Source organism: Nannospalax galili, unplaced genomic scaffold, assembly GCF_000622305.1.
Source record: "Nannospalax galili isolate Female #2095 unplaced genomic scaffold, S.galili_v1.0 scaffold996, whole genome shotgun sequence".
In the NCBI taxonomy this organism is placed as follows: Eukaryota; Metazoa; Chordata; class Mammalia; order Rodentia; family Spalacidae; genus Nannospalax; species Nannospalax galili.
The window spans coordinates 879299-902636 of NW_008339436.1; the positions used below are offsets into that span (position 1 = coordinate 879299).

General features: G+C 47.4%; 1 protein-coding gene across 1 annotated transcript in view; it reads right to left on the bottom strand.

The window, feature by feature from the left end:
• Positions 1 to 1719: 1719 nt before the first annotated feature.
• The window catches only part of Nudcd3 (NudC domain containing 3), a 104301-nt gene continuing 82682 nt past the window's right edge, over positions 1720 to 23338 (bottom strand). Inside the window, exons 4-6 of the mRNA XM_008834081.3 lie at positions 21150 to 21293; positions 9022 to 9210; positions 1720 to 3917 (exon numbers count right to left, since the gene is read on the bottom strand). Coding sequence (XP_008832303.1) covers positions 3807 to 3917; positions 9022 to 9210; positions 21150 to 21293 — 444 coding nt within the window. The 3' untranslated portion in view covers positions 1720 to 3806. The remainder of the gene's footprint in view (positions 3918 to 9021; positions 9211 to 21149; positions 21294 to 23338) is intronic.

Sequence of the window (23338 nt, forward strand, 5' to 3'; positions counted from 1 at the left end):
AGGCATCTCTCCTGCTAGTGTTTCTAAGGCAGTAGCTTTCCCTGGAAAGCAATCTCAACCCCATTTTTCTGCAAGCCACACAGCTCAGAGTGTCCTTATACACCCGAGGGTACCCAGAGCCAACAGTCACAAAAGCTTCCCCAAGTGCACTTAACGTTCTTCCCAACTGGCAAAAGCTAACTGCCAACCAGTTCATCCAGTAACCCTAGGATGACCCCACAGGGATGTCCACAGCCTGGGCTGGGGTATGATTTGTGTCCCTACTCTGCAGACTATACATACCCTCAGCCATCAAATGAAAGACATGGGAAATTCCCAAGGGTGAGCTGGCCCTGTGATGGGCTCTGCTGCCCCCTATACCCAACCCTTACTACCCCACTGAGGGGGCAGCAGAGAGCCATGAGACTACAGCCAGCAGCCTGCCTTCCCTGGCACAAGGCCCTCTGTGTGTATAGTGGAGGACTTGGGCACTTGACTATGGAGGGATAGAGGGCAGACCTAAACTTTCTCCTGAGTACTTGACACATGGAGAATTCAGGGAAGTTGGGGCCCTCTCCTCCCTCTGAAGACAAGGTCTGACTGTTCAATTTTCAGTCTTAAGAAATAAATTTTTTAAAAAAGCACCTTACCACTTTGAGCCAATAGTCACAGTTGAAAAGGAAGATTATGAATTTTTCTTCTCACCTAAGAAGTACACAGCTTAAATAAGGACTGGGAGGAGGTACCCGGGCTTTCAGATCATATCCATGTAGGATACACCAGAGCCTAATAAACGCTCCTGGGCAGTAGGCTGGCTCAGACACCTACTCCCCAGACCATCAGGGAACTTCACTGATCAACCTCAGTTGGCCACAAACAATCCTTGTCCCCTGGGACACCTAGCTTTCCACTAGGGCCCCAGCTGTGCAGGACTACTCCCCTGACCAAAAGAGAGAACTTACCAAGGGCTGGCCAGGCTCTGTGCTAACAACTTCATGGTTTTTATTCACAAAAGCAGGCCATCTCGTTCCTGGCTGAGCAGCTGCCAGCTGGCCTGCTGGGGGAGCAGATTTGAGGTGGGGTGAGGGTCTGTTCCCCAAGCACAGTGTTCTGGCCAGTGAGTTCTCTGCACAGCAGCTGACGCCTCCTGGACACATTTCCACACAAAACACTGCCTCTGCTCCCTCCTGTACTCTGAGGGCCAATCACTGAAGATGCCTCTCCTTTCTGGGAGTTTATTTCTAGTCCCAGGAATCAGCTGGACAATTCTAGTGTTTTTCATTCATTTGGGAATTTTCAGACCCACAGGCCCTGCCTACTGAGAGTGCGTAGGGCCAGAGACAGATTTTCTGGAATAAGGCAGAGCACAGCTAAGGAGAACCCGATCTGACTGGGTTCTGAGATAGGTGCAGGGTTGTCTTGGTGGGCTTGGGTATTCCAAGGGCTTGGGTAACAAACAAAGATAGGCATTTGAAGCTGTGCAGAAGCAGTTGTAGTCACAGGCCAGGAACCTAGTAAACACTGACTGAAGGTAGTTCTTCAGCAGAATCCTAGAACCTGTCTGAATGACATTAAGATCTATAGCCACACTGTGCTCCCCCAATCATAGGCCAGATGGAAAACCCAAGAACTCCTCATTTTGGTGTTGACTACATACAAGGGTCTGGGACTCATGGCTAGAAATCAAGGAAAACGAACTCAGAGAAGTGTCTTAGCATTAAATGTCACACACAGATCCAGAACTGCTTAAATACAGATTTATTGCAAACCAACACCAAGGAGCCAGAGCAGCTTTGCAGGCTGGACACCCCATTCTCCTGGGACCCTGGGCAAGGGGGATGAGTCACCCTGCTTTCCTCAGACCTCAGCTGGTGGGTCTTAGTGGCCAAACTGTGGCTGTCGTGTCTAAAAAGAGAAAACAGGCAATATGCCAGCTCCAGTGGCTGGGCAAGCCCAGGGCAGTGCCATAGGGCAGAGAACTGTGTGATTTGCTGGGATGGAGCCACACTGGGACAGAGTCACACTGGGATGGAACCACATTGGGATGCAGGCACGCGGGTACAGAATCCAACACACCACACCATGCACTGTAACATGCCACAAGGATCAGCTATGGAGCATGGATTCCTGCTACAAGGCCAAAACCTAACGCTGCCACTCTTGCATTGGCTACTCTTTTTGCAACACAGAAAAGAAAACCATGCCAAAGGAAGACAGTTACTATGGAAGTGAAGCACTGTCCCAAATAAAAAGATGCAGGGCTCTCCACTTCATAGCTCCTGGAAGACTACCTACAGGATGAGGCATTGAGGAGGTCAACTAGGACTACAGACAAGTTTGGACACACACACACACACACACACACACACACACACACACACACACACACCACACACAAGACCTCCTTTGCCAGGTGGGACAGTTTACATGGGACAGGGATGTGCAAATCCTAGGACCTTGATGGGAACTTCAGGATCAACTGGCAGAAATTTCCTCAGGATCTGGTGAATGTGACAGAGTTCTGCTCCCCAAGGCTGAACCTCTTCAGAGAGACCTTACCAACTTGGTGACCAATGTTCAACCACCAGTTCACAGTCCAAGTGGGTATTTGCTCTCCCCTGACAACCAAAATGGTGTGCCTGTCTAGACCTAGCATTAACTCCCAGTATGTACTTCTTACAAGAGGCACCAGCCACCACTGTAAACCAGAAATGCCTACCAGGTCCTGTCTACATGGCTGATAGAAAGCCTCTGGAAGGATGGCCCACAATCTGCTCTCCCTGGCAACAGGTACACGGAAGGCCCCTTCGAAGAGGTTAGGGCACCTGGTTCCCTGACCCTTGGTCAGGTCTCCCCACTCCCACTGGAGTCAGTCAGCAGCTGCACAGGCTCTGTGCTCCAAGGCACGGTCTGGTGACTGGCACGGGGAGTTATCAATCTCTTGGACTCGACTGTAGTTGACTTCAAGCCTGTGGAAAAACTTCTCTTCCTGAGGTGTCTTTCAAGGTCAAGGCTGCTTAGAGTGTGTTGTTGACAAAACTCTGCCAGTGGAGCATTAACCTGTTGTGATCTCTTCTGGGGGGGTCCCCAAGCATTGACACAGCATACACAAGAAAGGCCTTGTAGGAAGCAAGCAGTGTGGTTGGACTTGGTTCATTTCAAGCAGGCAGAGAGTGTCTCTGCCACACCTGGGCCTGAGGCTAAACCTTCTGCCAACATCTGGAACAGGCAAATAGACTCCAGTTTGAGGCTCTGCCTATGAAGCTGAGGCAAGCTAAGTGCATTCACAAAGAGATAAGACTACACACAAATATACCCAGGATGAGGTCAAGTAATGAGAGGGTCCAATAGCAGCCCCAGCATCAGCTCCACAGCCATGCCCCATTTGCCCTCATGCAGATGCCTGACCCCACACACTTCAACTTAGCTTTGTCTAAGAGCCCAGCAACTGCCTACCCCCACTCAGAAGACAAGCAAGCAGAACAGCATCAAAACAACAGCAAGCAGAGAGCAAGGGAGGAAGAAAATGTTGCCTGAGTGGCCAGTTGCTGTGGAGACAAAGCATGTGCTCCCAGTTTGCTGGGACGTGTCCCTCCTGCATTTCAAACACCTTCATTTAGTGTTGGTCACAGAGGCTGCCAGGTAGCAGCTGGCCCTGCACCTTCTCTGGAATAGTTTGGAGGTGCAAGGTCAGTGTGAAAGGCCTGGTTCATCCATGAAAGAATCGCTAGGAGTAAGCAGGAGGAGTGTAGTCCCTGGCATGCAGGGAGTGAGGGGGACAAGGTCTCCACCTCTCAGGTGGTGAGGGTTTCCTTTCCTTCTGGTCATTAAAACTGCACAGCCCCTGGGGAGATGTTGAACATGGCTGGGTCGAATCGTTGGCCTCGGAAAGGAGAACCTTCAGCATCCCACCCCTTCTTCAGCATCTCATGGACTTTCTACAAACAGAAAATAAGAGAGATTAGAGATCACACGGCACTGCATGCTTTCTCCCAGAACAGATTGCCTGCAGGATGGCCTGCTTCCTCGGGACTTGTCTGTCAGGATCAAAAGGCCAGAGGACTTCATGTCCTGCAGCAGCTTATGCCCAGGAGAGGCACCAGGTGACTGCCAATTCCTCGGCAAGACTGTGATCCCCACAGACTGAATTTCTAGCAGTTTGGCTTCAGTTTCCAGTAAAACACTGGGTGCTCTTCATGGTTCATCTTCTGTCCCTTTCCCATTAGCCTTCAGTAGTCCCCATGGAGATGATTAAAGTGTACAAAGAGGGTGCCCCAACTCCATTGTGGACATGACTAAGGTATACAGAGGTGTTCCAGCACCCCCTTCCCAAGGAAGAAGTTCTTGTCATTGAGAAATGCATCATCAGACAATATAGGGTTGATTCAGGATATGATGCAGAGGGAGAGACCTCAAAATGTCCAGCTGTTGGACCTGGTAGTCAGAAATGCCCCCATGAGTTCTTGGGGACACAATGAGAGCTGGTGGACTTAGCTGGCCATTGGGAAAGGTTAGGGGCAGACCAGAGAACTCTGTGGTTACAGCCAGGGGACAGTGGGAAGTCTGTGCCCCTGAGGGCAACACCTGTACCTAAACTGGTGGGCCCTCCTTCCTCTGAGCATCTGCCTTCCTCACCTGCCACCACAAGCCTATCCAAGGATAGGATGATCTCTCCCTCCTTCCAACCATGAGAAACCAAAAAGACTAACAAGGTGCATGGCCAAAGGTTATCCTCCAATACAGTCCCTATTGCACACAATCCCACAGAACAAGGGCACAAGACAAGTGTCTCTTCCCTTACCACAAATGACAGACTGGAAAAATGAGGACAATTCCTAATGGCAGCAAAGCTGCTGGATTCTCAGAACCAGAGCTTGTTAAACAAAATCTAACCTTCCTGGCAAGGGAGCTTTTTTCTTTTTAAACCTGTTAAGTCTCAACAAGGGAGCTTTTTTCTTTTTAAACCTGTTAAGTCTCAACAGGCATATTAAAGATACTTAGCACATAGTAGGAATGATCAGTATCCTTCTCAGCTTCCTACAGGTGCCAGATCAAAGACCTGACAGCCACCACTTTAGAAGGTATTACAGTGGCAGCTACCAAGTAGCTGGGGAGCAAAGAGTCTGCAGGAAGCCCCTTTCAAGCACCCCTGAAAGTCCTGGCCTCCACCATTGTCCATGGGAAGTGAGAGATTGTACAGTCTCAACCAAATGCAAGAAGAGACAACCAAACAACCCAAGCAAGAAGCCCCTGAGCTCCTAGGCAGAGCCCCAGCCAACTATAGGGCAAGCAGAAGCTGTGGGAATCTGGTATCTGAGTAGGGACTCACTATAGCAAGCCCAGGGTGCAAAGGGCAGGCTGGTAGGCTTATTCTCACAATAGGAAGCCCATGATGCCAGGATAAATGTTCAGCCCTTCCCCAGGGCAAAGGTAGAGATCAGGCAGTTCTGTGTGTCACCAAATTCACCCATAGGAAATACTGGCAGCCACTGTGCAATGTCAGTCACTGACTATTAGGAGATGAGTCACGCCAGGTTGGAGAATTCCTAAACACACACAACTGAGTACAGACAGCAGTGGTGCCTGTGCATTCCACATTCCCCTTCTAAATGGACACCTGCTCAAAGAAATTTAACTAGAAAAAAGATGAAGAGTATTACATTTGTTGACATTGGAAAGAGGTGACTTTACAGTGACATCAAAGAATTTAAAACAGAAAGAGGTGTGTTACCACTTCAAAATTAAAATATTTCAAGATACAAAGCATTGGTGGCATCAGAAGCACAATTTGAAATTCTGGCAAATTTAGAAAACTCTGAGTTCACACCATAAATGGGCATCAGTACCAGAGCATGTTAGTAACTGTGACTATACCAATGTGCACAGCAGATGGAGGCTGACAGGAGAACCTGGCCCCATTTCCATTCTCTCTCCACTAGTGAGTCCTGGTAATCCTGGAGAAGCCACTTCAACCATCCATGTAACGCCCTGCCTATTGAGGCATCCCTCATGTGGCTAACCTGCTGTATCAGGGGACACAAGGGCATGGACTTACCTTTCTAGCTCTGCATCTTTGTTCAATAAAAGGAGCTAAAGATATTTTATATGGAACCTCCACTTAGGGCCCCTGTGTGCTGGTGAGTTGTTTATAAGGCCTAGAAAGAAGCTGAGGCTTCAGTACTGGTATCAGGCAGGTGGTGGGACACTTCTTTTGAGTTAACACAGCCCTAAGAGGTATGCTCATGACTATGAAACCATGACTAGAGGCCCCTGGTCATCCAAGATTAGGCTAGGCCCAGTGAGGGAATCATACTGGATTCTACCCATACACTGCCAGCTCTAGCCTCTTTGAAGGATTCATAGGGGGCCCCCTTCTGGGCAAGCAAACCCATCTCCCCAAGGACCCCTGCCAGGTTCCATGGCAAGTACAAAGCAGAATCGCTTCAGACTTAAACAGAGATCTTTCCACTTCTAGGGTCTATCTTTCTTAGGTTGTTGCTTACTTCCTTCAGTTTCCAAGTGTTGGGTCACACACATCAGCCATGGACAAGCTTTCTATGCACTGTTGTAGAGACCTCCATACTCAGGTCTCTGCAGTGTTTTGGGGGCCAGGAGGGCAGCTTCCCCATAAAGAAATAAGGCATCCCCAATGCCTTGCCCTTGCAGTGAGACAGATTCCTGGTAGCAAGGGACACATGGGAGGCTGCATCTATTATGTGTATATGACTGGTGCAAACATACGTCATGTATCCTCATCATCTACTGACCCTTTTTGCTAGCCCATCCCAGGCTGACAGTGAGGATCCTGATGTGAGCTTGTGGCCAGAACTTCTGAAAGCTGCTTCAGTTTGCTAGAGTGAAACCTACTACCCTGTTCCCAGTCCTGAGTGGCAGACCTGCAGGGATGGAAACAGAGCAGACATTTTTTGCAGAGGACTATTGTTGAGATAGCAAAGCGAGGCTGAACTATTCTTTGGATAAGATCAGATTAACATCCTGAAGGCAGACCTGTGTCTCCCTTCACTGAGGCAAACTGAACAGCCCTCTCTCAGCTCTCCTTGAGGAGGGTGACAAGGTCATGCCAGAGGACATCACCAAAGGAAGAAAAGTGGGGTGGGCACAGACAGAATGAGTGCAAGGCTCAAGGAGAGGAAGGATACAGGAAGGGAAAAGGAGACAGGAAGTAAGAAGCCTGACACACCATGCAGATCCTGCATTGTTGGCAACTATAGGGACCTTGAGAACCAAGGTAAACACAGCTGCAGAACATTCTAACCTTTCTTATACCTCACAGCTAAAGTCTACAGGAGACCTCACCAGGGGTCAATGCACAAAGGCAGTTCAAACCACAATATATATAAATATAAATTTACACACACACACACACACACACAGTATTTCTCTATAATAAAGACTCAGTCATGGCATCTGGGGAAGGTGTGAAGAGTCACTCATCCTTGGTCTCTGCATCCTGTGGCACAGATACTTCTGAGGGTACTTGGTAGCGCCTCCTCCCAACCCACCCAGGATAATGGCAACTGCATTCATCTTCACCCGTCAAAACACTCTTCCCTGGCAGTCTCATGTATATATCTGAGCCCTTTTGTGGACAGCCCTGATCTTGGACACAGCAAAACAGATTCATAAGGTCCCACCCACAGGGCTAAGGCTCACAAACGGACTTCTGTTCAGTGGCCACAGGCCCACATGACTAGATTATGCTGTGACCAAGCAGGTCTGACTGTCTCTGCGAAGGTAAGGGCTGTAAGCTTCCTGGTTGCTACCTGAGAGGTTCCAGGACATTTCCCTCACCATCCTCAGGTAAAGAGGGTGCCATGCTGAGAGGAACATTCTCTCTCATAGAGGAATGGACCTGGGGCAGGCAGAGCCAGTACAGAGTAGTAAACCCCAGCCCTGCTGCTAGAGCTGCTGTGAGGCCCTCAACATGTTCTAAGACCTCAAAAACTCAACTTTCTATTGTGAAAAAAAGACCATCTGCCTAGAGCTGCTGTGCAGGGGCCCACAACCAGTTAACTCTCTCTGCCTATGCATAGTGAAAGCTCATTACATGCCCTGGGGGCAGGGGTGAGGATGCCAGTACTGCCTCCATAGACTTTTTGACCTCACAGAGACAGGGAACATGTCTATGAAGACAGACCACAGCAGCAACAGAGCATATCAAATACCCCTGCCCCCAATGTACACATGCTACTCTGGAGAGCAAGGATGGGGCAATCCACACAAATCACAAAGTAAGGCTCCTTTAGAGACAACAGGGAACACATGCAAGCCTGAGCAGCTTTCTCAAGGCAGGCTGTACCCAGTGCTGATCCCTTCCTTGCCTCACCCCCCTGCCCCGCATCTCGGCTGCACTTGGTCCATGTGCATAATCACATTGTTTCCAAACTGCAGTGCTGTGTGGCTAGGCATTTGATGGTAAAAAGAAGCCTGGACTGCAGCCTTTTCCTCCTTAAGTAGCTACTCTCAGGATTATTAAGCTAAGAAGAAAGGTGATGTTCTTTGCCATGAGTTAGTGCCTGTGGGGCTGTGCCTCTAACAGGTCAGAGTCAGGCTTTTGCTTTCCCAGGAGCTGTTGACTTCACACTCCCTCACCAGAGCCCCAGCACTTTCTTTACTCATCTACTTGCTATGAATTAGCTTCTGTAGTCAGAACCTAAGTTGGCCCTACAATCTGGCCCTCCCCTCTTCACCAGGAGGCCCTCCGGGTTCCAGGGAAGTTGCCTGCGGATGAGGCACTGATAGCTGTTAACACTCAACAGTGTGGCCAGGGTGCATCTTGAAATACCCTCAAGGTTGTGCTACTAGAATTCTCAGTTCAAGTATGAAAACGTGACTGAAATACCAGTGTGCATCTCAGGTAGAAACAAGAGACATGGGCTGGTGGGCCTCCTTCGCAGGACACAGTAGAGAAGCTATGTGCTGCAGCAGGGCAAGGCAGAGCTAGCCCATTCACATGCTCTCCTCCCCACCAGCACCACAGCCTGCTTACTGATAGCATAAGGAGGACTATGGTGCTCATACCAGCTCATGGCTCTGGGGCTTGCCCTGCAGCTTCTGGTGGTAGTCAAACGTAAGCCTGTCCAGGACCGCCTGTTCTTCCTCATCCACAGTGGCCATGGAGCGTTCTTTGTTGATCTTGTCGATGTCGATGGGCTCTTCTCCCTCCAGGATGGCATTCCACCAATACTCGCCCACCTTGCTCAGGTTCACCTAGGACAAGCAAGACAGAAACTTGTATCAAGTATGGCAGGAGGCAGCCTAAGCCACTAAGGAAAGAGTACTTAGCACTATGCATTGAGCCTACCGAACTAGTAGGGAGCGAGCAGACCCTACTGAAGGGCAGACATCCCAGGTTGAGCCCAGGACCTGTTCAAAGGGAGGTGGCTGTCTAGGCAGGTGGGTATATGAGGTCACTCACAGGACCCTCTGAGCCTGAGTGGGGGCACTTAAGAAGACCTGGACCCTGTAGGTCTTAGTCCTCAGAGTAAGAACACTGCCTACCATGTATGCCCACACTTACTAGGCAGACATTGTTTTCTAAAAGATGTCTTCCTTCCAGCAGGACCTGGGCCTGGGCCTTCCTACCTACCCTGCTGCATCTCTACCATGAATAGGCCTGCATCTGCCCAGCTCAATCAAGTACCTCCCTTGGCAATGACCTTTCTTCCAAGAATACCGAATCTCTTGTTCCCTTTAGGGGAGGCAGGACCTGAGAGATGAAAGGTACAGCCTGATTCATGACAGGATCTTCTAAGGACCCCATCTTAGGATAGCAGCTCTTAGCAATGAAGTCTACAGAACTCATGCCAAGACCACAGCAACTCAAAAGCCAAGTGGAATTTCAACAAGAAAGTAATGAGGAACATCAGAGGCATCTTTGTAAAGCTGGTGTCCAAGGGCACCAGCTGCTGCCTGTCTGTCACAAGGACACAAGGTAGGGCACAGGACAACCATTTCCCGGGGCCTCTGGTTAAAGGGACATAGGGAACCAGAGACACTGGCTGTTATCCCTCATGGCCCCTGGCTGAGTTCATCAAGAAATTCTTACCAGAGTGGCCAAAGTGGGTACTTGCGCACCTTGTTCAATAACTCTCTGAAGGGATGAAACCACTTACTGTTCACAGAGAGGGTAAAGGGCTGTTAAACCCAATCTGCTAGACCCTGAGGTCAGTCCTCAAGAACGTTATCATCTAAGAGGATGAACTGACAGGTGCAGGAACATGCAGTGGAGAAAGTTTCCAGAACTTGGAAAAGCCATAGAAAAGCTTGTAATCATGACATGACATCAGTATCTCAAATCTCTTCACTTCTGATGCCCAGGGTATACAGGATAAAGAGCAGGGGCAGCACCCACCCCATGATGGAAGCACCACCAGTAACGGGCTTCTGTTCTGGAGCTGCCAAGTTAAATTTAAATGTAAGACAAACCTATCTTAGATATTCCAATCAGTTGGCCTGATACTGACTTTTTATGAGAGAGTGATCCTGACTAAGCCCCAGAGATGCTAACGCTGAGAATTCTACCCTATTTTTTATCAAGTTGGTGGGGTAAAAAAACCTTCCAAGTGGGAAATACATTGCTTTTCTATTCCAGAAGAGATTCTGAGGTGCTTATAGAACTATTAACTGCTGAAAAGAAATCTTTTTACCTCCATCAATAATGATCTTTGAGATGTATAATAACACACTGTTAGAACTCACAAACTCTAACACACACTATTATCCCTGTTTAAAATAAACACAAATCCTCCAAATCTGGGTTGTGCAAGGCAGAACTACCCTCTGCTACGAACTCATCAGTAGCACTAGAGGGCCAACCCAGAACTACCAGGATTGGCTGTTGTTGCTCCCAGGTCTCTGTACACCACACAGACCTGACTCCAGTCCACTTCCAGGTCCACACAGATGCCTGACTCCACGGTTTCACAGACACAGGGGGAAATGGAAGGCCAGGACAAGGCTCTGGTCTGTTCAGCAGGGGAGAGGGATCACTGCTGTCTGCAAGGAGTGAGGGAGGAGTTCACTGCCAAGTCTACAAGTGAGGGTTGGAATAGGTGTGCCCCATGCTATCCAGGTGTTCCTAGTAAATGTTAACAACATTCAATATAAATCCTGTCCTTTTTGTCATCACAAATACTTTGTCTTTAATTTCACAAAACTTAAAATTACAGGAACATGCGCAAATGGTTTCATAAATTCTCAAAAGTTTTTGTAGTCCCAAGGGATCAAACTCATGGCCCTGTATATGCCAGATAAGTAACCTACAACTGTGCTGGGCATGATGGTGCATACCTTTAATCCCAGCACTCTGGAGGCAGAGGCAGGGGAATCTCTGAGACTGAGGCCAGCCTGGTCTACATAGTCCTAGGCCAGCGGGATATACAGGGAGACCTTGTCTCAAAAAAAAAAAAAAAAAAAAAAAAAAAAGGAAAAAAAAAAAAAATATCTTTCTTCCATTCCCAGCTGGGGCTACCCTTTTTAAAAAAAAAAAAAAAAAAAAAAAAAAAGAAAGGAAAGAAAAAGTAATCTACTATGCTACATTCCAAGTTCTTCTTTTTTTCTTTTTTTGAGGGGGTGTGTTGTATATGTAGTGTGTATGAGTATGTATGATGCCTGTGTGTGCACGTGGAGGTCAGAGGAGGATGTCATGTCTTCCTCTATTGCTCTCCATATCCTATTCCCTCAAGATAGGGTCTCTCACTGAATCAGAAGCTAGCCTGGCTGGCCAGTAAGTTCCTAGATCTGCTAGCTCATCTGACCCTACCCCCAATACTAAGGCCACAGGTACAAGAAGCCGTGTCCAGTTTTTTGTTTTTATTTTTATTTTTTTAATTTTATGTGCATTGACTATTTTGCCTGCATGCATGGAAGTATACTTATGTTGTGCAATGCCCACAGCAGCCAGAAGAGGATGTGAGATCTCCTGGAACTGGAATTACAGACAGTTGTTAGCTGCCATGTGGGTGCTGAGAACTGAACCTGAGACCTCTGCAAAAGCAGTCAGTGCTTTTAACTACTGAGCCATCTCTCCAGGCCCTATTGTTTTTTTGTTTTGACATGGGTGTTGAGAGATTCAAACTCAAGTCCTCATGCTTGCACAGCAAACACTCTTGCCCCCTAAGCCATCTCTCCAGTCCCTCAGTACTTGGTTTTTTGAAACAGGCTGGTCTTGAAATCATGATCCTCCTGTTTCTGCCTACTGAGGACTAGGATTAAAAACATGAGTTGCCACAACCAGCTAACAGGTTTTTAATATGAATTAATTAAAATAAGCCCATTCTTCAGTCAGACATGAATGTCAAATGTCTAACTGGCTGTTACCAGAAGCTAAGGGCTACTGTACCAGGCAGCACATGGTCTCAAAGATGGGTCACCTTCTGTCCTAGTTTGTGTCTCCATTGCTGTGACAAGATACTCTGACCAATACCAACTTGGGGAGGAAAGGGTTTATTTTTATCTTACATCTCCTGGGTCACAGTTCATCCAGGAGCCCAAAGTAGGAACTCAGGGCAGGAACCTGGAGGCAGGAGCTGGAGCACAGGCCATGGAGGAATGCTGCTCACTGGCTTGCTCCCCTGACCCCTGCTCAGCTTGCTTCTTAATGCAACACAGGCCCACCTGCCCAGGAGTGAAACCACCTACAGTGGGCTGGGCCCTCCCACATCACACAACAATCAAGAAGATGTCCCACAGACATGGCCACAGGCCAGTTCAATGGAGGAAATTCCCCAATTGAGGCTCCCTCAACCCAGATGTGTCAAGTTGACACTAAAGCTATCCAGCACACCTTGTTAATAAATAACACCCAAGTACATCACTTATCTTGGTAAAAAATGCCCTCAACCCAGATGTGTCAAGTTGACACTAAAGCTATCCAGCACACCTTGTTAATAAATAACACCCAAGTACATCACTTATCTTGGTAAAAAATGCCAGCCACTTTGTTAAAAAAATTATTAATGTGAAATTCACATAAACTTTTTCCAAAAGTAAACAGTTCAATGGCATCTGGTACATTCAAACAATGATGTATAACCAACCCTCACATCTCTGTCTCCACAACATTTTCATCACCCACCAAAGCAGTTTTGTGGCCAGTAGTTATCACTCATTTCCCCCTAATCCTTTCCCTAAATGCAACTGCTAATGATTTTTGCCTCTACAGATTTATCTGTTCGGAACATTTCACATAAACAGAAATCTATTATATCTGTCATTTGTATCTGGCTTATTTTACCTAGCATAAAATTCTTAAGGCTCATCTGTGCTATGGTACTTGTCAGAACTTCATTCCTCTCCAGGTTGATTAATAACCACTGAATGAACTCACCACCTTCTCTTTACCCATCCTCGGTTGATGGACATTTCCCCATCTTTTGGCTACTGTGAATCATGCTGATACTTGTTCCATTTTCAGTTCCTTTAGTATTTACCTAGGAATGGAACTGCTGGGTCACTTGGTCAATCTACTGAATGTTTTCAGAAACTACCACATTTCCATAGGAGTGCTGCCACACTGCACAAGGACTCCACTTCTCTATACCCTCATGGACACTTGTCGTTTTTTTTTGTTTTGTTTTGTTTTGTTTTTTTGTTTTTAATTATGGCCATCTTTAAGGATATGACAGCACACTTCTTAGTCATTTGTCCTGACCACATGCAAGTGCACATGTGTCAGGATCTTCTTCAGTGGGAACTCTCTCCTGCAAAGGTCTGGGCAGCAGATAGCACCCAAGGTTCTTGTAAAATCCAAGGTGTCATTTCCAAAATTTTAGATTATCTTCTACTGCTCTGCTTTTTAAGGATGAGCACACTAAGAGGAGGATTATGGACACATTGTTAACCTGACAATTATCCTCATCCCTCATTGGCCTGGCCTCCCACTCCACAAAAATTCCTTGGAGAACGCCATCTCTCATTCTAGCTCCTTACCCTGACACCCAAGTCCCACCCTCTTCTCCTTAAATGGCTCCATGCCCCAGAAGTCTTTATGCTCGGAACATCGTCCCTACACTCCATGTGCTGGTCTGTCATGACTTTTCTTGGAGTGCTACTTCTAGGGACCTCAGATTAAGACTTCGGACACCCAGCCTTCCAAATCACTCATGCATCCAGAATACACAGGTTTCCCAGGGCCCTGTCTTGACACCCAAGGCAGAACCAGAGCTGGATGAGATCAGAGGAGAACTGCTCCTGGAATGGACGTCAAGGTTCCTGGATAAAGACCATACCCTTGGAAAAGTAGTCTGATGGTTGGCTTGACATTCAGCTGTTTTTGTTTTAACATTTTTTTTTAGCAAGTCGGACTTGTGGAGGTGTAGTTTGCACACAGTAAAACTCACCCTGTTGCAGTTTCATCTCCACCAGCCTCCACTACAACCCACCCACACCCAGGTGCCCCTCCTTCCACTTCAGTCTATAAAATTCGTCTTGCCGTCCAGCCTGTCAACATCCAGAACTTCTTCCCCACAGAAAGCCTCAGCTTGTGGCCTCATGCATGTGCTTCCTTTCCCGAGCCCACGAGCTATGAGGCTTGGCCAGGCTATTCCATGATGCAGGTGACCACTCATGTCCATGGACATATGGGCGTTTGGCAGTTAGGCTGGAAGCTGCTGGACAGGTCTGCACAGTTCCACTCCTTGAGCATACAGCGTAGGTCAGCAGGGTGTGACGTGCTGTGCACTGACTGAGCAGCCATTTCGTTTGTTCTGCAGCATTGCAGAGTTCTGGGCATTACATCCAAGCTGAGCACTATGGGTTTCTTAGCAGCCACTCTCAGGGATATGATGAGGCATCTCACTGTAGTTTTGACTTGATTTCCCTATGACGCCATTTCCTCTTGCTGGACCAAGTACAGATAGTCACATAGGCATTTAGTAGCTGTGCATCTGCACTGTACCATTCCGTATATATTTTTACATAAAATGCAACAAATAATTGGTTCTCAGAACCATTTCAGAGTAAGGAACATTGTCTTGGCTCTTTACCCCAAGTCACTTCCTAAGGGTAAGGAAGTCTTCTGATGCAATAACCTTGTACTTTGATAAGGAGCATGCCTGTCTATCCTTGCCTGTGGGATTCTGGTGTGCCTGTGGTCCACCTGCAGGTGCCTCCCAAGGATGGCTCCTCTGGACCCTGGCCTCCCAAAATTGTTACAACACATAAGTGTTGTGCTTCCTGAGAGGGCACATATTCCCCAAACAGGCCAGGAATCTGACTTTCCAGCTAGTTCCTCACACTGACAGGGCGTGGGCACTGCTAAGTGAGTACCTTCTTTTCCATAAGGAAGCTGCTTGCTGCTTCTTGGCCTCCTGGTTTAGACAGTCACTCCAAACCATCCTTCATTAGGTCAGAGTTAGATGGCCCCCTATAAGATCACTGTGGCTTCACCATTTCTTGGATACGCCCTCACTTTCCAGGCTCTCTTTTATCTACCTGGTCCCAGAACACAATAATTTCCTGAAGGGACCCCAGACTGTTGCTGGCTGAACAGTGCTCTCAAAACCTCCTCACAGAAACTTTACCCTCAATGTGAATAAACTTACCTCAGCATCCCCCGATCTGTGCCGATGACTCACCAGCATTTATATCCCTTTCCTTCCTTAGTAACGGAACCTCATTTCTATTCAGGGAAGCACTGTGCCCAGTGAGGATGGCTTTACTCCTCGCAGCTGCCCGTATGATTGAGTTTGGACCAACGGGAATGTTGTGGGACGTTCCTTCCAGGAAGGCACCTTGGAACAAGGGCAGATAATGGGGTGAGATGAGAGCATGGTGGGAGCACTTGTTCAGCTCCACACCTGCTGTGGGGAGATACGGGCAGCCTCTGATTCCTGAGACAGACACGCCACAAGCCAACACTATACAAGCATTCTCCTGGTTTTCATTGTTGTCAACTGCCTTTTGAGCTTCAAAGTTTTAAACAAAACCTTGCATGGGCCAGACAGGACAGTTATGGGTGTGGCTGGAAGGTCCTGAGGCCTCACCCAAGGAGGCAGAATACCCTCCTGCTCTGTAGAGTGTGAACAATGACGTGACACAAAGCTGGACCCCATTCTCTCCTCCTACCACCCAGGAGGAAGGGATGAGGGCCAATCCACTGCTCCTGCACAGTCCTTCTGTTTCCATCTGCAACAAGGAGTCTCAGGTCACTGCCTTCTGTGTAATCTCCAAGCCTCCTGGCATCCAGGGACAGGAAGATGTGAAGGACTATAACAAACACTAGAAACAACTCAGCCTGGATATGTCACCTGAAGTTGTAAGGGCTCCTGTTCTAGTCATATAGAGCCCAGGTTATGAGCTCTGGATTTATGAAGACGTACGTAAGTGATCTGTAAGGATATCCTCACAGGTCAGGAAATATTGCTAGGGCTAGGAAAGTGCGCTGCCACCCAGTAAAAGCCAACAATGGACCACTTCATCCTAAAAGAATAACTGGAGCTGCCTAGACAAACCAGCAAGGAAAAGCAGATCACAGCTCTGCAGACATGGGGAACAGGCACTGACACATCACTGGCATCACTCCAGAAATGCTGCATCCTCCAGGGAGAGCCACAGCAAATAGCTCACAGACTATAATCACCCTGGGATTCCACTTTTGAGAAATAATAACTCCAGGAAATCATCTCAATACAGAAGCAGGGTGCAGTTTGTATAAAAATACTCTCAGGGCTCAAAAATCATAAACAAACACACTGCAGAAGTTTTAAAGTCTGAACTTCCAGGTCTTTTTTTTCTGAAAATATTCTAGAGCTCCCTAGCCAATGTTAAATGGCTTGTGTGCATGATGTCAGAACATGAAGATGTGTGTGTGGAATGGCATTCACCTCTCTGGCAGCTACAACCACCTTTCCGATGCAGCGGAGTCTGAGAGTCTAAGAGCCCCCACAGCAGAGCACATCCGCCCGCCTGCAGCTACCCACACAGTGCAGAGGGCAGCCAGCATGTCAGTTCCCCTCAGGGAGGAAGAAACCAGGACAATGCACAAGCTGAGTGCCTGGCTTCTGGGACCGAATGAGGAATCAGGAAAATTAGCTTCTGCTGTTGCCACAGCTGATTTTACATCTCCGTAACCAGGCAAGGAGCTTGCCTGAGTCAAGAAGTCTCATTTAACATTCTGAAGTGTGGGAGGGAGGGAGGCAAGAGCTGTCACACGGTTTTAGCTGCCACCCCTGCCTGCCCTGGCTGTCTGGTATAGGATCCAGTGTAAAAGGGAGGAGAAGCAGGACACATGAAAGGTGTTGAGAGGCAAATGGCATGCCTGCACTCCCCTGCTTGGAAGTGAGAAGATCAGAAGCTCTTACTGCAGATTCCAAGGTCCAAGAACAGCTCCGAACGCCACTGCTCGTCATAGGCACTGCAAGGATCCTGTTATGAGTGTTCCAGGGCTGCTATGACAAAAACCAGACTGGGAGGGGGGCTCAAAACCACACCCATCTATTCTCTTGTAGTTCTGGAGATCAGATGTCCAAAACCAAGGAGCTGGCAGAGCTGTTCTCCCCTGCAGGCTTGAAGGGAGGATCCTTCAGGCCTCTTTAGCTTCTGGTGGCTGCTGACATTCCTCGGTCTGTGCCCACATCATTCTAGTCTTTGCCTGGTCTTCCTGTATGTCTATGTCTCCTCTTCTTGTCTCTTACAAGGACCTCTTTCATGGAACTTAGAGCCCACCCAGAAAATCCAGGATGATCTCATGTTGAGATTCTTTTTTGTTTTCTTTTGTTTTTGTGTTTTTTTGAAGCAGGGTCTCCCTGTAGCCCCAGCTGTCCTGGAACTCACTATGTAGACCAGGCTGTCCTTGAACTCACAGAAATCTGCCTGCCTCTGTCTCCCAAGTGCTGGGACTACAGCCATGCACCACCACACCTGGCTTCATGTTGAGATTCTTAATCACACCAGCAAAGTCTTTTTCTTCAAAAGAGGTCATATCCACAGGCTGTCTTCCTGGGTCCATAGAGCAGTGCTTTCGGTTTATTCTCTCTGACCATCCTTTTTGCCTGCACAGGGCTGGGCACTTAACAAGCAACAATAAAATAGGAATATGGAGATCATGACCCTGATGTTCAGCTAATCTCAAGGACCATACAGAAATCAAGCATGGTTATAATGATTACCCACAGCTATACCACCCACCCTAATAGTTAGGTGAATCTTTCTTCATTCATAAACTTAGGAGCTAAGTCCAATTCCACTTTGGGCAAACTATTAGCCCTCTCAAAGCCTCGAGGTCCTGACTTGTAAGACAAGTATGCAAAGAATCAAACAGTATAATGTACCCCAGAAAGTGCCTGCCTCAGCACATATATTCAATAAATGCTGGTTCTTAGTATAAGACGTTAATGCTTTCATCACCAGCCACATCTTCTCCCACTTGTTTTTTAATCATTTTTTTATTACATTCATATAGCCACCTGTGTAGATACATGTGTGCCACCCACACATGTAGATGGATGTTGGAAGACAACACGTGGGAATTCTCTCCTTCTATCATGTGGGTTCTAGGGTCAAACTCTGGTGTCAGGCTTGGTAGCAAGTACTTTCACCTGCTGAGCTACCTTGTGGGCCCAGTTTTGTTGTTTTATTTTTTTGAGGTAGGCTCTTGCTTTGCAGTTCGGGCCCCTCTCAAACTCATAGCCATTTTTCGACCTCAGCCTCAAGTGCTGGGATAAGAGGTGTGAGCCATTGCACCTGGCTTTTCCTATTCCACTTGTATGAACACACAGAAAAAGTAACATAGCTCTGGAATATTTATGAAGTCAGAGTCAGCTTGCCAGTTTATCAACAAAAGCGCTTAAGAAATAATTTAGTAATAATCACATTTTGAGACAATATAAATTATCACTACACAGATTATAATCTCAATGAATTCTGAATAGAGTGTCTGTGTGTTCAAAGACCAGTCACAAAAGTTGGCCCTGATTGTCTCAGATGAGAATGATACTGGCTTCTGAGAGAAACAGACCACCTGAGGGAACTGTGCAGAATATCATAACTTGTTCCAAAATCTACAATGAAAGTTCAACTAGCCAAGGTAGAAGATAGGGCTGTCACAGACCTCTGTCCTTGGAGACAGCAGCCCTGGGATCAGAGAACCTTACCATGGTCCAGGTGACCAGAACAGCCAAGGCAGTGTCTAACAAGAGCAAGCCTCCTAGTCCATGTTACTCATGCTCCAGAACCTCTGTGACCATACAAAGCTCAACAGAGGTTGTGAGGACACCTGGAATGTCAAGTAGTATACCATGGAAAGGAAGCTACAACCTAGGGAAAGCTCAATGTAGCATTATTAGTACACAGGTTTTTACAGGGGGTGGCGGGGGGAGATTGAGCTGTCAGCTTCAAGGGGGCTGCATTAGAGTTCTCCAAAGAAACCGAATGAGTGGAGGGGATATATACAGAGGGTGTGTGTAGGGTGTGTGTGTGGGTGTGTGTGTGGGTGGTGTTCGTATGGTTGGCTCACATGATCACAGAGGAAGTTCTACAAGGACCATCTGCAAAGTGTAGAGCCAGGGATGTCAGAGCCCCAGTTGGAGATTGAAGGCCCAAGGGTCATTTGTACAAATCCTCAAGTCTAAAGGGCGAAGAACCTAGAGCCTGATATCCAAGGGCAAGAGCAGCAGCAAACAGCATGTCTGCTTAGGAAAGGAGAACCAGTGAGAGGCCAAGTTTCTTCCTTCTTTCACATCCTGTTCAAACTGGGCTCCAGTCTAGTAGATGATGCTGTATTGCCCACATTACCAATGACCCCAAAGTAGGTTCTTCCTCCCTGAGACCACTGATACACACACCAGTCTTCTCTGAAACACCCGGACAGATACCCATTGGTGTTTTACCAGTCTCAACCCAGTCAAGCTGATAAGATAGCCAAGGTCAACCTTCACAGAGGCCATGGCCACACCACAGACAACAGGGCTTTTCTTCTCTCTGGCTGCAGAATGCTGCCCTGGCAGGGGATGTACAACAGTGAGATACAGAACAACATCAGACAGCTATAGGGTTGGTAGAGCCCTGGGTCAGTTCTCCTGGATGCCACTACTGCTGGCCATCAGCAGAGGTAAACCTGGGTACTGGAAGAATCAGAACTCAGGACAATACAGGCCAAGTGCCACCTCTGAAAAATCCACATACACACATAGACCTTGGGAGGAAAGGGGCATGTCAGGGACCTGGAAGCACTACAGCACATGCTTAGGTAAATGACGACATCTCCACATGGGCCACAGTAAGGTCTATTTTTCAGATTTGGTAACAAGGTGTAGTAGCTAAGGCTGGTTCAAGTTCCCATAGGCACTCACAGAGTCCAGTTCATCCGATCCCCAGCTTGTGTTACCCTCTGACATGAGGTCAGCCAGGACAAAGCCACTGTGAACCTGAGAACTTTCCACTCATTACCAGCCAAGACACCCCCAAAGAAGCCCACCATCACTCAGCCGTCTTATAGAAACCGAACAAATATTTGTTTCTTTATTTTGTACTTTATACATATAAAGAATGAATGTATAAAACCCCGAGGGCTTTTTTTTTTAATCTGAAGACTTACTGTTTTTCTTTTCATCTTTATCCCTTTTACCTAACTTTTTCCTCTGTAGGAAGAAAGAGGAAATTAGTCCAAAATATGTTGTGCCCCATTTTCCACTTGGGTGTCAGCACACAGTTCCCACTAAACAGGTTCAGAGCTATCACAGTAGAGTGTATCGAGCTGCTGACAGATCTGACCAGGCATGCAGCCAAATTTATGGGAGTATTAATCAATAACAAGCAAGCTGTTCATTTGGATTCTCACCTTGGTGCCAACGTCTTGAAGTCTTCCTTGCATTTTGCCAGATGTGGTGAATAGATCGACTTGGTCAACTTACTAAACTCCAAACTAGCATCTAGAAAAATTCACCCTTCATGTTCATTTTCATGTATTTGTTTTTGCCTTAAATGAAGGAAAGTTAGGGCTCTCAGGAATGACCAGAACCCAGATGGATTAAGGCTGCAAACTGGAAAGCCCATGGAGGTACACTCTGAGTGAGTGCTAAATACTTAGGAAATTAAGCCTGCTGCAATACTGAAATTAATAACCTCACTGCTTATTGTAAAGACTTGCCCAAATGGGCATCAGAGCAGATTTAAACCCCACCTGGGGGTAAGCAAGTGACCACACTTACCAAAACACACTTGCCTGGCTCGAGGCTCCAGAGGGAACTCTCAGTGTTGATCTTGTGGGTGAGCTTTCCTTCCATGAGAACACGCTCTCCGTTTTCTTCCAGCATGGCCACACGAATGGAGCCACTACTGAGGGCTACGGAGACCTGAGAACACAACAGGAGAAAATCATCTTGAGGGTGGCAGCTATTGTGCTCTATTTGTGCAAACACTATGACACTTCACTCACCAGGCCTCTCTGTGAAGAAAGCCATTCCAGCCTAGACTACACGCCAAGCAACCTGCAAACTATCAGCTCTTCCGGTAATGTCAGGTTGTTGGGGTGGAAACTGCTAGTTTTCTACCCAAGTCCCTTTGACCTTCTGCAGGTATGGAGACCAGTTCTCAGGCTGGAAGGCAAGCAGGAGAGAGAAGGTGGATGCTTCCCTTCACCTCCTCTGTGACTACCCAGAGTCAGCTTGAGCTGCAGAGGAAACTTAGTGCTGATCTTGTGGGCAAGTTTCCTTTCTGCAAGGATATGCTCTCCATGTTCCTCCAGCGTGGCCACACAGAGGCACTGGCCGAGCCATCTCTCTGATCTCTTAAGGCCCTGAACCACAGCACCCAGGACAACTGAACTGCTTCCCAGAAGTGTCTGGTGAAAGATAACTGTGGCCTCTTTCTTCCCTGAGCTGCCTCACAGGCTGTAATCATAACCTAGGACAGTGAGACTAATTTCTTTAGTTCTGTATGAAGTCAAGCTGCAATGCACCTTTCTCTTCTGAGCCTGCTCTGGGTAGAAACTGGCTATGTGCCCACTTTGCTGTCCTGGGTGTACCTCTCCCTGCCCTACATATCTGCCTCCATACTGGTTTGAGAACTATTGGGAAAGGTTCTCCACTTCATGCCACATGGCCAGCCAGCAGATCTAACGTGTGTGCTGGTTAGTTTTTGTCAACATGACACAAACTAGAGTCATCTGGGAAGAAAGACTCTCAACAACAGGATTGCCCAGGTCAGACTGGCCTGTGGACCTCTTTGTGAGGTACTTTCTTAATTTGCTAGTTGATGTGGGAAGACCCAGCCCACAGCGGGTAGTGCCATCCTTCAGGCAGGTGGTTCTGCACTGTCTAAGAAAGGTATCTGAGAAATCCAGAGAATGTAAGCCAGTAAGCTGCATTCCTCCATAGTCTTTACTTCCTGTCTCCAGACTCCTGCCTTAGCTTCCTTCACAGATAGACTGTGATTAGGACACATAAGTCAAATATACCCTTTCCCCAACAACTTGCTTTGGGTTATGGGGTTTATCACTACAACAGAAAGTAAACTAAAACAGAAATTAGTACCAGAGAGTGAGATAATACTGTGAAGAACCTAGCCACATTGTTTCCTGGGAGGACTATAAGGATTTTGGAGCTTTGGGGTGGAAATGTTGTTAGCTCACAGCTTAATGGGCTCTTATGGGAACTTTTAAGATAAGAATGCTGAGAGAAATGGAGAGGATGGAGGCCTGGCTTGTGAGGTTTCAAGATAAGCAGACTATCAGGGCTGTTTGTGTGATGTTTTGGATTAAAATTCTGTGAAGTGCCAGGCGTGGTGGGGCATACCTTTAATCCCAGCAATCAGGAGGCAGAGGCAGACAGATCTCTGTAAGTTCAAGTCCAGCCTGGTCTACAGAGTGAGTACCAGGCCAGCTGGGGATACAGGGAGACCCTGTTTCAAAAAGACCCCTTCCAAAAAAATCTGTGGAAAATGACACCTTTGCTTTATTAAGACAATGGATGTTGGTTAGCTGGAGTTGAAAAGCCAGCTGTGATTAAGAAGCAACCAGCATTACTGAGGTGAAATCTCCTGGGAAGAATTTCTTTATGGTCAGCACATAGAAGCTGTGGTCTAGAGAAGACCAAGGCTGAATCTCAAGAAGCCAAACCTGGTAATGTATAAAAGTCTCCCCCACCCCCCAATACTAGTTTTGGTGGCATGAAAGCTACCAAGTAGTATGAAAGAACTGAAGGGGTCATAGAGAGAAGCTGAGGCTTGGTATCAGGACAGGCCAGGAGAGGCCATTGGTGAAGGTGCAGTGCTAGTTGCAGAGGGGACCCCAGTGTACTGGAGATGTCAAGACTGTGGGACAACTACCAAGGACAGCAGCAGGTATAGAGTACACAGCCAGCCAGAGCCTGTGAGACAAGATGTGTGTGCTTAGACAAAA